Here is a 13,707-nt window from a genome sequence, read left to right as displayed (position 1 = left end):
TAACGTGATCAGGGGCACAGAAAAAGCGTGTTTTTAGATGTTTTTCAGATGTAGTCGGCCATATCATCTACTGTAAGCCTACTACATAAACAACGTGTGCTTTTATGACAGAGTGTTTCCAAAGCAAATATGAGTTTCTCCCGCAGTTGTAGAATTAGGATAACTTAAAAAGGAACTTTCTTGGTGTAAATCTCTGTAGTTCACAAAAAGAACGTCGGTCAAGCGATTGCACAAATTAACTGTTTCAGATTATTGCTGATCACGAAAATATACTTAAAAACTGTATTTAAACTGTGCAGTATTTTTTAAACACCAAGGACGTAACATCATGTAACAGACAATTAAATCATTTCCCTCACACTTTCTGTTTGTAAAGCATTTGACCATGTAACAGAGCGGACTTGGGCTATAGGTAGTAAATTTATATTATTTCACAATAACAACAATTTTACATTCACATGCAAAAACATGCAAAATGTATTTCTGGTAAAAACTGATCAGCTAATGTTGCATATACGCAAATAAAAATTACGATTGCAAGTAAACTAAGTTAGACACATAGGTATCAGTACAGCATATGCCTTCTTACCGGCAAGCAGTATAACTTCAGTTGGTAGCTCAGGCAGTCTTTATAAAGTTTGTGTTACACTTGGCTAGGCCTATACTGCACTTGTGACACATATACATATGACAAAGCAAGTCTTCCTTAGCTTAAAAAGCGTTATGCAGTCTTTGTTGCAAGAAGACAGGTTGAACAAAACAACTGAAACACTGCAAATTCTACTTATTTCAAGGTTGTCATGTTAGCTAGGAATGTGCAGTGACCACAACAAACCAATATTTGAATGTTGCTGAGGGCTTGTGGAATAACTTGTTATTAATGCAACAACAAGCTAAAAGCCATAACCTTTTGTCAACAATTGGAGAACACCGTTTCATAGATGACAGAAATAAATCTAACGTAGGTTGAGATTTGAGAACTGCGTGGATCCATTCCCAGACAAATACAATCTGTAGGCTACACAAAGCTGGTAAAGCCTAATCCCATATTAAATAGACATTGTTCAAGTTTAGCAGGTGTTTTAGTTGTTTTTTCCAAACTCTGCATACCGTGGAAAAAGCAAGCAACATATTGTAGCAATAGAAAACATGCAAAGTACATAAATGAGAGTAAGCCTACAAGCAACCATGATTGTTGCATGTTCGCATCGATTCAACTTAAAAACTATTAGGCCTAATAGGCTAAATTTAACATTGCTCAAATGCAAAGCGAGAGCTACAAATTATCTAAATCGAACCATCTTTCAACAATTGACAGCATGAAAACATAATAGGCCCTGTTTTTATAATTTTATGTTTAAACAAATCATTTTGGGAAACATTGTCAAAAAATGTTCGGCTTTCATAGTTTTACATCTATTCTATATGTTGTAGGCACGTGACAAAGATAAGTTGTCCTCACAAAAGTAAGCACTTTCAAATATTTAATAGTTTTTTTTTTAGAAAAGCAGCTTAGACATGGACAAGCATCTTTAGAACACCATAAGAAGTACAGCATACAACAATTGCGACTCCTTTGAACTTTGCAATGACTATATGTTCTCTGGACGTCTTCAACAAGCCAATATTATGCAAATCCACACATAAAGTACATCATGAACAACCATTCAGCAAGTGACGATATAAATTTCATTACAAGCAATTTTGGTGCCACTGCAACACTCTCGTCAAATCGGCTTTTCAGAATATTTTTGGGACTCATGTTGCCAACCTCCTCGTGGTAAGTCCTGGTATTTTACGAATATAAAGAAGATGGCAACAACCAGAGAAAAATGGAACTCACTGGGCAACCGAGGAGGTAAAAGGATAAACTAGGGACAGTACATTACGGGACGCGCAACTCCGTTGTTCCGCCAACATTAGAAGGGTCAATTTCCAATTTAACATTTTTTTTCGCTTTGCTGCTGGCTTGCTTTCAACTAAAAACCTTAAATTACTTTAAAACCAACTTCACTCTTCTTATATAACCCATAAAAAGTGCATTATGTTGTAAATTACAAAAAAACGTAACCCTTCTAGTGTTGCGAATAAGCCAAAAGCGGATGTAGTTTCGCATCCCTATGATCTACAATCCCTAGGATAAACCCTCGGCCCCGGTATCCAACGAGAGGAACTCACCCTCCTGGCTATTTAGAAAAAAGTTTGGGCTGGTTTCAATTCGATCCTCTGGTTTCAAATCAAGACCGTACTTAAAAAATATAGGCTACTACAGGTATATCCAAAAAGTACGCAATGTTTTTTTAAAGTTTCCAGATCCTTTGTAATGATTATAGGTCTTTAAAATCCTCTCGGACTCGGGTTCAAAAATGGGCCTCTTCTGGACCTCCTTGACAGAATATATAAAAAAGGTCACAAAACTCTTGCATTGCAAAGCATCAGATTATTTACAAGCCTTGACAAGATACGTTTTCATAAGAACACAACACTTTAAGCTTGAACAAGCCAAAAAATCTCACATTGGCAACAAAAGTTTACATAATTCATTCACACTCCTTTGCACGAGGAATTTATTTTGAACGTTTACGGGTATGTTGACACTACTATGGCTTAAGGGTACAACAGATTCATTTTTAATGCTTATTTTCTTTTAGCTACGTCAAAAAACATCAAAGTACATATAAATATAACCCGAAAATTCAAAGAAAGGCAAATGAAACACAACATGCAAAACAAAAAAAAAAAATGGAATGTGGAATGTTTTGAACCACTTTGTAAAAAAACATTAAAAAATTGTGAATTTTTTGTGTAGGAAAATAAGCACTTAGAGCTGTATGCAATATGGTTTATGATGTACCTGCTCAACATTGCTCTCTAGAGTAATTCGTAGGTCAAAAATTTACAATAAAAGGAATATGGCTTTACAACAAAAACAACCTTTGGGTCCATGTACGTGATAAGGTGCCTTACCAAGACACAACCATGAGTATCGAACCGAGGTCCTTCCAGCCGTCACCTATGTGCTCACCCATCACCAACACGTCTAATGTTGCTCTTCACTCATTATAGCAATTTATGGCAAGATTCGCTACTTTCTTCAAATCAGTTCAGCAGGCCATCCTACATGTTTCAGCTTAGAAGGCCATAGCTAAGAAGAATTGTAGAAGGGCAAAGAGCTCAGCCGAAGAAGGGCGGCAAGCATATCTCTCTAGAGGAGCGCACTGTTCATTATCATAAAATAAATCAAGGTTTACAAGCAAAGAGACGCCACTCCGCAATCTAAGGCATGCCTTCATCTATCTTACTGAGTGATGACACAGCAGCCACGTGGTCTTGAGCTGTATCGAACCGGGGCCCTAACGAACGTTAAACCAGGACTCTCGTTCAGCACTTTGCCGCTGTTTATTCAGGACCAACTGTTCAGGGTGTCGGATTGTTGTTTTCGAATAACAATTCTGGTAGTCTAGCCTACAGTTAATACAAATTTTCATAAAGTTGCTTCATGATGGTGTGCTTCAGCTACATTGTGTGTCTCTGGTTAAACGTCCACAATAGGGCAGAGTAACGCCTTCGTACAAAAAATACTAAACTATACTAAACCAAAAGTAGGTTGGAATGCTGTGAATTTACAATGTAGATGCAACGTTTTCTGACATCAAACCAGTGCAAACTTTGAGAAAATGTTCCTCTTATGACCGTAGAACAATTAAATGCAAAAACATCTACAACTGCGTAGGGTTATATGCAAATATTGTTTGAAAAAAAAACATTGTCGGAGTTTTAACTTCTAGTGATGTAAGTGATGGCTGCTTTGGCAACGGTAATATCTCCATTTCGACATCTTGATAGTAGGCTACTTGGATTTTAAAAGCGACTCGAGATTCTGCTTTGCATAATGTATCACGAGAATGCCAACGTTTTGAAGAGAAAATTGAAATCATTTAAATACAATAATGGCAAGTTCAAGCAGTAGCCTCTACTGTTCCTTGTTCTTGTAAACCATTGCCTTCCATCTTGTCTGTGGCTGGTTGAGAATCGGAGGGTTCATCTTCTTGCTTGTGGCCGTTTCCTTTCACAGTTTCATTTTCGTTGTTTGCTGCTGCATTAAAATGATTGCAGTAAATTTATCAGTTTTGCTGGACCTAATGATGATTGAAACGAAAGTTTATGGCAAATATTGGTGATCACTATTTTTACGTTTTCTTGTCACCAGATAGGCAAGTAAAGTAAATAAGTATACTATGCAAAAACATAGCCTACCCTGTATGTAAATTACGTAGAAAATAATTTACTAAACTCAATGCTTCAATCATTCTGTTTCGAAAAAGTCATACAGAAAGTGCAGTCAATGCATATAAAAATGTTCTCATTTGCGTCAGTCATCTACGTTTGGTTGATTTGAGGGTCGTATATTTACATGTAGGCCTAGTCTAGGTAAATTTCTATCATATTTGAGTTAGTTTACAAAAGTGGCCTTTCCGAAATGAAAAAATTAACTAAATTTTGTTTTTGCAATTTTATTGTATGTTTTATCACTTGGAGGTAAAATACCTCCAGATCACAAAAACCAATCAATCGTGATACATGACATCCACATTTTTGCAGCACAATCCACATACAGTCGCTAGAGAAGCAATTTTACTCTGAATGCTTAAAATTTCTGGCCCTTTATTTAATCAAATGTCGTTTCAGGAAGATAAAATATTATGTGCTATCACATAATCTGCACTGCTGTTTCAAAAAAATGCGCAGTTTCATACAAAAACATCTGGTTTTTAGTGCACGGTTTTGTATAAAACATAGATTTACTACCTAAATTGCTTATTTTTATGAAAATTTAGATTTCTTACTTGGATTGGCAGGTTGGTTGGCTTCATTCACAACTGGCTCTGTGTCTTTAGAATCGTCGATTCCCTTTTCCTTTGCTTTTTCTTGATAATTGGCAAGCTTGGCACTCTTTTTGGGCTTTTCCTTCGTAGTGTTCTCTGCAATGCATCAGAGATCTTTATCGTCTCGTTTGTAGCAAAAACGATTTATGAAAATAACTTTCGAATATGATGTGATATATGAATTGCATTTATTCAACTGCCAAAGTATTTTTCATTACATAATAATCTTTCGCAAACAAAAATTGTTCATCTATAATGGAATAATAGTGGTAGAATTTTCATTGCGGTATCGGTAAGCCTCAATCAATTTTTGCGAAGCAATCGTTTAAGAAAATTGACAAAAACGTTTTTAAATTACAGTTAACATGTCATAAAAAATTGACTAAAGTATAGACAAATCAAGACTTTCAGAAAAGTGTGCAAATTCGCATGTAGGCTAACACAAAAAAGTTTGTAAAAAGAAAACAAAAGTTGATATGCAGATACGGTTTGTAATTTTACTATTGAAGCAAAGTTAAGAATGGCTGCTTTTTCATAGCTAACCTGTTTTCTTTTTTGAGGTGAAGATGCCAAACATCTTTTTGAATGATAGTGTTCTTTTCTTCTTTCCTTTTTTCGTGTTCTCCTTGGTCTTTTCTGTTGTTTCTTCTTGAACGGCACCTTTGAAGACAGTAAATGACTTTTAATTGATTTAAAAAAATTCATTTTCAAAATTTTTGTACGTCAGTTAAGTACATCATCAACCGAAATCTAACAATTGGCATTGGCTGTTATTAGCTACTAATTTAATCAAACTAATAATCATAATCGGGCAACCCTGCTAAACCAGACTTTATAAAAAGAAACAAAACAAATAGATGTGACAATGGATCCCAGACAACGACTTGGTCTGGTCCAGATGGGGTATGGATTGGACCAGAACTTTACCAGATCTGGACCAGATGAGGTGATTATCTGAGATCATTATACTGTATTTAGGCTTCATTTTATTTTCCTGGATGTGACTGATCTAAAAATAGAGTATATACGTATCAATTACGATATAGAATGGGAAATAATAGCATAAGCTTATTAGAGTACATAAGCTTACGTGTAGAGATGTTCCGATAACAACCTGAGTCACATGTGTGTTTCAGGTGCTCAGGATTCCTCAACCATAAATAACCTTCCCAAAACTAAAATGAGACAAGATAAGTATCGAATCAATCACGATTATACTCAGGAGCGTTGACAGGGGATCCAGGCGGTACTTTCGGACAAAGGTCCGAAATAGTTTTAGGGACTAGGAACCTTTTTAAGGGTTCCAGAAACACGAAGACACCATCAGTACTTTTTCTTATAAATGTCATGATTTAAGACCCGAGGGTCTCATTGGTACCGGGTCTAAAATATTCGCTCAACGGCCCTGATTATACCATGAAGAATAAATCACAAAATATATGCTAATGTCTGTTAAACTCTGTTCTATTGTAATATCTCTGTTTTAAGAAGAAAAAAAAACACTGTAAAATTTTGATAAAACAAGTTATGTCATCGAACATTTGTTAGATTGGATTTTAAACAAGGAAAGATACCAAACTAGTGGTTGCAGCTGAATAATTTAAGTGTCGACAAGGTGATGCAGAAAAGATAAACAGTATTTAAACATGTGGCTCTACACTCAGCGAAAATATCGTTTACTTCACACCAAGTTTGCTTTAACGTTGAGGTTTGAGAAATAGGCTAGGCCTTACTTCAGAAAGCATCAACAACTGCAAACATACGAAGTTTTGTTCGATCGTATAGAACTACCCTCTTTTTCAATGCAATAAAGTTTCTAAGTTCGTTAATGACATAGCTAAATGTATACGGTACGTCATGTATAGAAATGCGGCTTAATATTGAAATTGAAATGTGTCCCAAATGTTATTAAATTAACACCTAACAAACATATTGGATTTTTGGATAAGATTTGAATCAGGCCACTGTTTGCAGGTAGGATCAGTGATTTCTCATAGAGCATCTTAAAAATTATATACAATGTTTATATTTTAAATTAGTAGCCTACAGCCGCTACAGGTCGTTATTTGTGGAGCTTCTGAAATTGTTACCTTTTAACTTTTTAAACATAATTTATGTTGTTGGTAGTAAAGCGAAAAAAATCAAGTGGCCAGTTAATGCAATCATTTAATCTCATTCAAAATTATCAATAACGTTGAAAACGGGCACTCTTATTATGTGGATGAATATGGTTATTCTCATTAATTTTAACTAGCCTTCTACTGTACATGCAGAGTAGGCCTACAAACATAAAAAAAAAACAAAAAAAAAATGGTGTGTTTAATCAGCCTGCTAGTGTCAGAGTAGGCCACAAACCGAATAGTTTAGATTAATTTTATTTTTTATTTTTGCAGGAAAAGTAGATTCATCCAATAAAGAATGTAAAGATTGAATAGCCTACCTGTTGAAGTTTGTGCTTGCTCGCTTGCATTTACAGAAGCTTCTTCATTGTTTGCCTCAGTTTCTTGTTGTGCACCATTTTCATCTTTTTCTTTGGCTTTAGTTGCATCAAGAGCTGTTGGTGTTTCTTCCAGTGCAGCAGCTGTTGGTTTTTCTTCCACTTCAGCAGCTATTGGAGGTTTTTCCTTTTCAATTGCCGTTGGAGATTCTTCCGTTTCAGTGGCTTCAGTCGCCGTTGGAGGTTGTTCCTTTTCATTTACTGCCAGAGGTGCTGTTTCTGTTACTGATGGAGGTTCTTCCGTTTCAGTTACCGCTGGAGGTTCTTCCGGTTCAGTTATCCTTGGAGGTTCTTCTGGTTCAGTTACCATTGGAGGTTCTTCTGGTTCAGTCGCTGTTGGGGGTTCTTCCGTTTCAGTCGCTGTTGGAGGTTCTTCCGTTTCAGTCGTTTTTGGAGGTTCTTCGGGTTCAGTCGCTGTTGGAGATTCTTCCGTTTCAGTCGCTGTTGGAAGTTCTTCCGTTTCAGTCGCTGTTGGAAGTTCTTCCGTTTCAGTCGTTTTTGGAGGTTCTTCGGGTTCAGTCGCTGTTGGAGATTCTTCCGTTTCAGTCGCTGTTGGAAGTTCTTCCGTTTCAGTCGCTGTTGGAGGTTCTTCCGTTTCAGTCGCTGTTGGGGATTCTTCCGGTTCAGTCGCTGTTGGAGGTTCTTCCGTTTCAGTCGCTGTTAGAGGTTCTTCCGTTTCAGTCGCTGTTGGAGGTTCTTCCGTTTCAGTCGCTGTTGGGGGTTCTTCCGGTTCAGTCGCTGTTGGGGGTTCTTCCGGTTCAGTCGCTGTTGGGGGTTCTTCCGTTTCAGTCGCTGTTGGAGGTTCTTCCGTTTCAGTCGCTGTTGGAGGTTCTTCCGTTTCAATCGCTGTTGGAAGTTCTTCCGTTTCAGTCGCTGTTGGAGATTCTTCCGTTTCAGTCGCTGTTGGAAGTTCTTCCGTTTCAGTCGCTGTTGGAGGTTCTTCCGTTTCAGTCGCTGTTGGAGGTTCTTCCGCTTCAGTCGCTGTTGGAGGTTCTTCCGTTTCAGTTACCGTTGGAGGTTCTTCTGGTTCAGTTACCGTTGGAGGTTCTTCTGGTTCAGTTACCTTTGGAGGTTCTTCTGGTTCAGTTACCTTTGCTAGTTCTTCCGTTTCAGTCGCTGTTGGAGATTTTTCCACTTCGGTTTCCGTTGGAGGTTCTTCCATTTCAGTCGCTGTTGGAGGTTCTTCTGTTTCAGTTGCTGTTGGAGGTTCTTCCGTTTCAGTCGCTGTTGGAGGTTCTTCCGTTTCAGTTGCTGTTGGAGGTTCTTCTGTTTTAGTTTTTGTGGGAGGATTTTCCACTTCAGTAGATTTTGGTGCTTCTGTTTCAGAGGATATCCCTTCTTCGCTTTTTCTTTCAACGGTTTCATCTTCCTTTTTAGCAGAAATTACTTCATCTGCCTTTGGGTCTTGTTCTTTCCCATCAGTTTGTTCAGTAACTTCCGAAGACTTGATGGAAGTTGCATCGGGAAGTGTGGTGGCCTCTACCACCCCATCCTCTTGTACATCGGCCATGGTGAGATGTCAGCGATAAGTTTAATGCCTATTCAGCAACTATTTAAAATAACCTGTTAATATAATTTCATATATACATCATCATTTGCAGAAATATATAATAGAAGATAATACTAATCAAACAACAAACACTATTAATGCTACAAAAAGTGCTCAATGTCAAGCAAATAGCCTAGCAGAGCGAATTATATCAAATATAGTTATTAAAATTACTCTCTAAAACCTCTACAGCCTGTTCCACCCCAAAAAAGGTGGATCATCAGAAGGTCCTTATTCAAATGGAATCAATTTGACCAATTCTATTTGAATAAGGTTTTAGAGAGTAATAACTATATTTAATGTAATATAGAAGATAACTCATGTCATGCACGGGCGACTTTGTTCCGATTTCAAAAGATTTTTGACCGCCCCACTCCCCATTATAAAAATTACATGAATGAAGAGGACGATGAAAAAGCTGACGTTGCTTTATGATTTTTAGACTTGTTAGTGCTCCTCCAACTTGCGATTAAATGTTGTTGGACGGAACTTACTCTGATGATGAATACCGGAATTGTTTTTTTTTGGTAGTTGTACATAAGCTGCTAGGAAGTAAATACAAAATGAAACAGTTCACCGAACATCTCATTAGAAAATTTGTTGCTATTTTGGATACTGCAGATCAAGCTTCTACAACATATCGGAAACGATAGCCAGATATTAGTGTTGTCGACGTTTCGTCAGTCAGCACTATTAACTTTCTCAGTACGCTAAAAGAGATGTAAGCTACCTGTTTGGCAATAATGCTGCACACCATAATAATAATTGACAAAATAAGTTCAAGATACACATTTTAAAAAGGCAAAGTTCCATCCTATTTGACTGACGGTGACAGATGAAGCATGAAAAATCAGTGCCGTCTGTGCAACTACAACGGTTTAACATCAACATACGTTGTATCAATGCAAAAAGAGACCGATGTGCTAAATAATGCGTAGAACTGGAGATAAGCTTCTGTTGCTTTCGCTTTGACATGAAATTGTTCACAATTATCTCAAACCTAGTCTATCAATAAACTACTTCCTGGCATGCTAAAAATGACTAATGTTCTCTGCTCACAATAAGCAGTTGAAAGAGAAAACGATCTACAAGCAGGCCTATATTTTATGAATAATAATCTCAACTTGTTGAACAGACAGAGCACAGAGATGCTGATTGACCTGCAGAGATCGGCTACAATACTAAAAAAAAATAAAAAGCTCAAAGTTACACTGTTACAGTTCAAGTGAGATTATCTAACTAAAACGCACATTAAAACATACGAAAGCAATTCAAATTCGTGTATCCTGCTGTTGAAACAATCTGCTCAGAACAAAGTTACTCAGACAGCTCAACCTCTAAAAGTCAGCACAAAAATCCATTTCATGTAACGTCGCAAACAATCAAACAAAGTGAACGTTACACGATCAGCTAACCAACTTGCGGTTGCTACATGCTTACTGGTTTTGAAATTCGCACAATATTTCTCCACTAAGCAAGAGCAAGCAAACATAGATTAGGAGGAGTTGTCTGGCAAAGGCTATTCTGAAAGTGAAATTTTTTTTTAGTCTTGAGCAAACATCGCTTGATGGAACATAATGACGTAGACGTGATGAGGTCTCTTAAAGTTATTTACTCAGCTACAATTGTCGGCAGCAGCTCGTGTCTGAGAAATCATAATTTCCAGAAAGCTTCTTTGTAAAATCCACAAACTATTGAATCAAACTCTGTCCACTAAGCCAGTAGGTGTGATCAACCTTTTTGCACAACGGGCGGATAAATAGAAGATTGACAAGCGTGGACTGCTGTAAACTCAACCACTTCAATACTTGTAAACCGGAACAAAAGTTATGTATTTATATTGTATTGTAGTTATTACCAATGAGTATTAGTCAGTTCGCCATAACAAGTACATAACCGCATATCGGCTATTGGCTTGTCAAATATGATAAGCCCAGGCCCGGATTTAGGGGGGGGGGCAGAGGGGGCAAGTGCCCCGGGCCCCCCGACTTTTGAAGGGCCCCCTACGTGGAAAAAATGTGTTTTTGTGTTGTTATTTTTCCTTTCAGTCTTTAAAGTTTCTGCAAAATGCTGTACAGTGCTGGTTTAATGGTACTGTAGACGTAGAGGTGGTTTTTCGCGCCGTTTAGAATCTAAAAAGTATCGCTTTTTCAAAAGTACTTTAACACACTTACCGTGAATATTTGATGATTTTTTTCATTTAATTATTCATTCGAATGATTTTACCTTTTTATAATGCATATTCGATATTGCGCCAAAGTAAATGCGTTTCTTTGAAAGTTTACAGTCCAGTTTTTTAATCAAATCTGGCAGCATGAATTCGCTTGCTAATTCATTTAACCTTTGAAGACCTAGTTTGATTGACAGAGAGTCAAAGTTTGCGAAGTAATTAAAATTAGTCCTCCTTCTACGTGAAAATGATGTTTGATCCACAAAACATTGTCGTATGGGCTACTCACTTGTAACAACTTGAAAAGGAAGTTTCAAGAAAATACTTTTGGATCATCTCTGGGCCCAAATTGTTTGATGGAGATGGTTTGCCAAATGTTTGACTTCAAATACCGGGCTGTGGATTTTCAAGAAAGAACAAAAGTTTCCGGCTCTATAATTATTTAGAAGTAGAGAACACAGCAAATCCAAAAAATCCCAAATCCTTTAGACTCCACATCCTGACAGAGCTGCGAAGTTGTGCTAAAAATGTCCAAGTTTGACAGCCACACCCACTGCACAATATTAAAAAGAGTGAATCTGTGTTTGCATCAGCCAAAATCATCACGATTCCTTCACTATCACTCCGCACAAACATACAAGAGGAAAGTTAAGTTTTGAAGTTTAGCTTGTCCACACGTGTACCTTGCATTCGGACTTTCTGATGTTAAGCATTTTTTTTTCTAGTATTTTCGTCTACTAGGACAAGCACTCCTCAGTCCTCACGGTACTTTTTTCAAAAAGGTGGTACGGTTGATAATGTGGTTTAAGTAGTGGTGTGCGTTTCTCAAATTTGAAACATTTTCACGAAAAGAACGCTTTCTCTTCTGATCCATGAGTGGTTCAGTTGCAGGATAGACTACCGGTAAAACTAAGTTAGCCAAAAAGATAGGTCACCGGTACGTCAGATGAACTATAACAGTTGTCTCATGATATTTCAAACATTTCTTGAGCACCTTCCACGACGTATTGTGACAGGGTCGTCGGACCACTCGGCATGCGACAACTCAGCAAGTGCTTCAACTCAGCAACTGCCAAGCCAGCAAATGATATTTACGTACTCACATCGGGCTTGCTTGGTCATCGCTTGTCAAACTCAATTTGCTGACTTGTGACACGCCAAGTTATGACTTGCTTAGTTGTTAGGCCTACTTAGTTTCATCATTTACCAACTTCAATCGCTTACTCAAATGTTGCTAGCTGAGTTGTCACTTGCTCATTTGTTGCTTGCTCAGTTCACAACTGTTGATTTATTGGAGACCTTAGTGCAGTGGTTCTTAACCTTTTGCCTTGTCGGCACCACCTTGAAATTACCAACCAGTTTTCGCACCTCCTCCTAGGATTGGCTGAAAAGTAATAGTCGCCTACACTTCGAAATTTTTTTGAAATCTGGTAAAACAATTTTGCTTCTTACGTCATATTATAACAAACCTTGATAATTCAGCATCCCCGCACCGCCTAGGCACAGGTCTCGCACCCCTTACTGGTGCGTGCCGTGCACCCCTGGTTAAGAATCCCTACTCTAGTGACAACACAATCAAGCACTTGGCAGGACAATGGAAAATGTTTTACAATGTAGGCTACAACCCAGACAGCAAAATCCGTTATTTTTACATTGAAGAACTTGAATCGGAGTCAATATGACGGATTTAGCTGTTTGGCAAGAATGGTCGGTCAGCAGCCGAAGAGCATAATCGCCGACCAACGAAATGTATAATTGCATACAAAATACACCACGCATCATACGTCGATGTAATGAAATTAATGCGCTTGTAATTTCATAGCAAAGAACCCTGGTGCCTACAATTAAAAGTGGATACGTTTTGAAGGCACTATCGAAAGAATATGTTGCCTACCCTACCCGAAATGTTAATCTACTGCAAACGCATGTAAGCATACAATTTTGAAACAAATATACTGTCATCATAAGCATTATAACTTAAGTTTTTACGAGAGAGGTAGGCATAGTAAAGTAGTCTAAGTACCCCCACTAACCGCACTTTTGGCGCAAAATATGCAGTATGCAAACCAACCAGCAAACTGTACGTGTTTTTGCAAAGATTCCTAGATCAATGTGAACAACGTATAGTTTTATGTTTGGAAACATTCTTCTCGTTTAGCTTGTGAGCTCTCGTCCCTGGATGCCATCTCATCCAAGATAAAAAGCTCAATACCAAAAATTGTACTTTCTTATAAGATAAATCAAAGATAAGATGAAACTTCAATCTAAAACAGGGGTCTTCAACTCAAAATACTTTGAAAACCAAATACATGGCGCTTGCGGCCCGCATTTTGAGACCCTCGATCTAAAAGATATTGCAGATACCTTGTACTCTAGTCTAAATCAGTCAACCGATTCAGCTGAGACTACCAGTAGTTGAGGTTTAGTTCGTAACTCATTTCACGCATCAGTGCACGTTTGTTTGCTTTTCGAAACCAGCGACTATTTGCGTTGTTTTACCGTTGCTTGATGTCGGTTGAATTGAATCAAACTCTCGTGACAACACACTTGTGTTTCCTCAAAACCACACTGACATCCAATCTGTACGCAGAAAACTAAAGGAACT

The 13,707-nt window shown here is 37.8% G+C and overlaps 1 protein-coding gene across 2 annotated transcripts; it reads right to left on the bottom strand.

The window, feature by feature from the left end:
* Window positions 1-407: 407 nt before the first annotated feature.
* LOC145769406 (uncharacterized) lies at window positions 408-8,902 on the bottom strand. 2 transcript variants are annotated; one of them, XM_082581044.1, is made up of 4 exons: window positions 7,327-8,902; window positions 5,430-5,546; window positions 4,848-4,982; window positions 408-4,096 (listed from the first exon to the last, which is right to left on the bottom strand). In XM_082581044.1, exons 1-4 carry the CDS (start codon window positions 8,891-8,893, stop codon window positions 3,960-3,962), a joined length of 1,956 nt encoding a protein of 651 aa, XP_082437170.1. In that variant the 5' UTR covers window positions 8,894-8,902; the 3' UTR covers window positions 408-3,959. The 2 variants fall into 2 exon arrangements, with proteins under 2 accessions (XP_082437170.1, XP_082437177.1); XM_082581051.1 differs by having other exon boundaries at window positions 408-4,093.
* Between the last annotated feature and the right edge of the window lie 4,805 nt (window positions 8,903-13,707).

This window comes from Aplidium turbinatum, chromosome 1, assembly GCF_918807975.1.
Source record: "Aplidium turbinatum chromosome 1, kaAplTurb1.1, whole genome shotgun sequence".
Classification (NCBI taxonomy): Eukaryota; Metazoa; Chordata; class Ascidiacea; order Aplousobranchia; family Polyclinidae; genus Aplidium; species Aplidium turbinatum.
The sequence above is the reverse complement of the archived record's forward strand: the minus strand, read 5'-3'. Positions and strand labels throughout refer to the sequence as shown.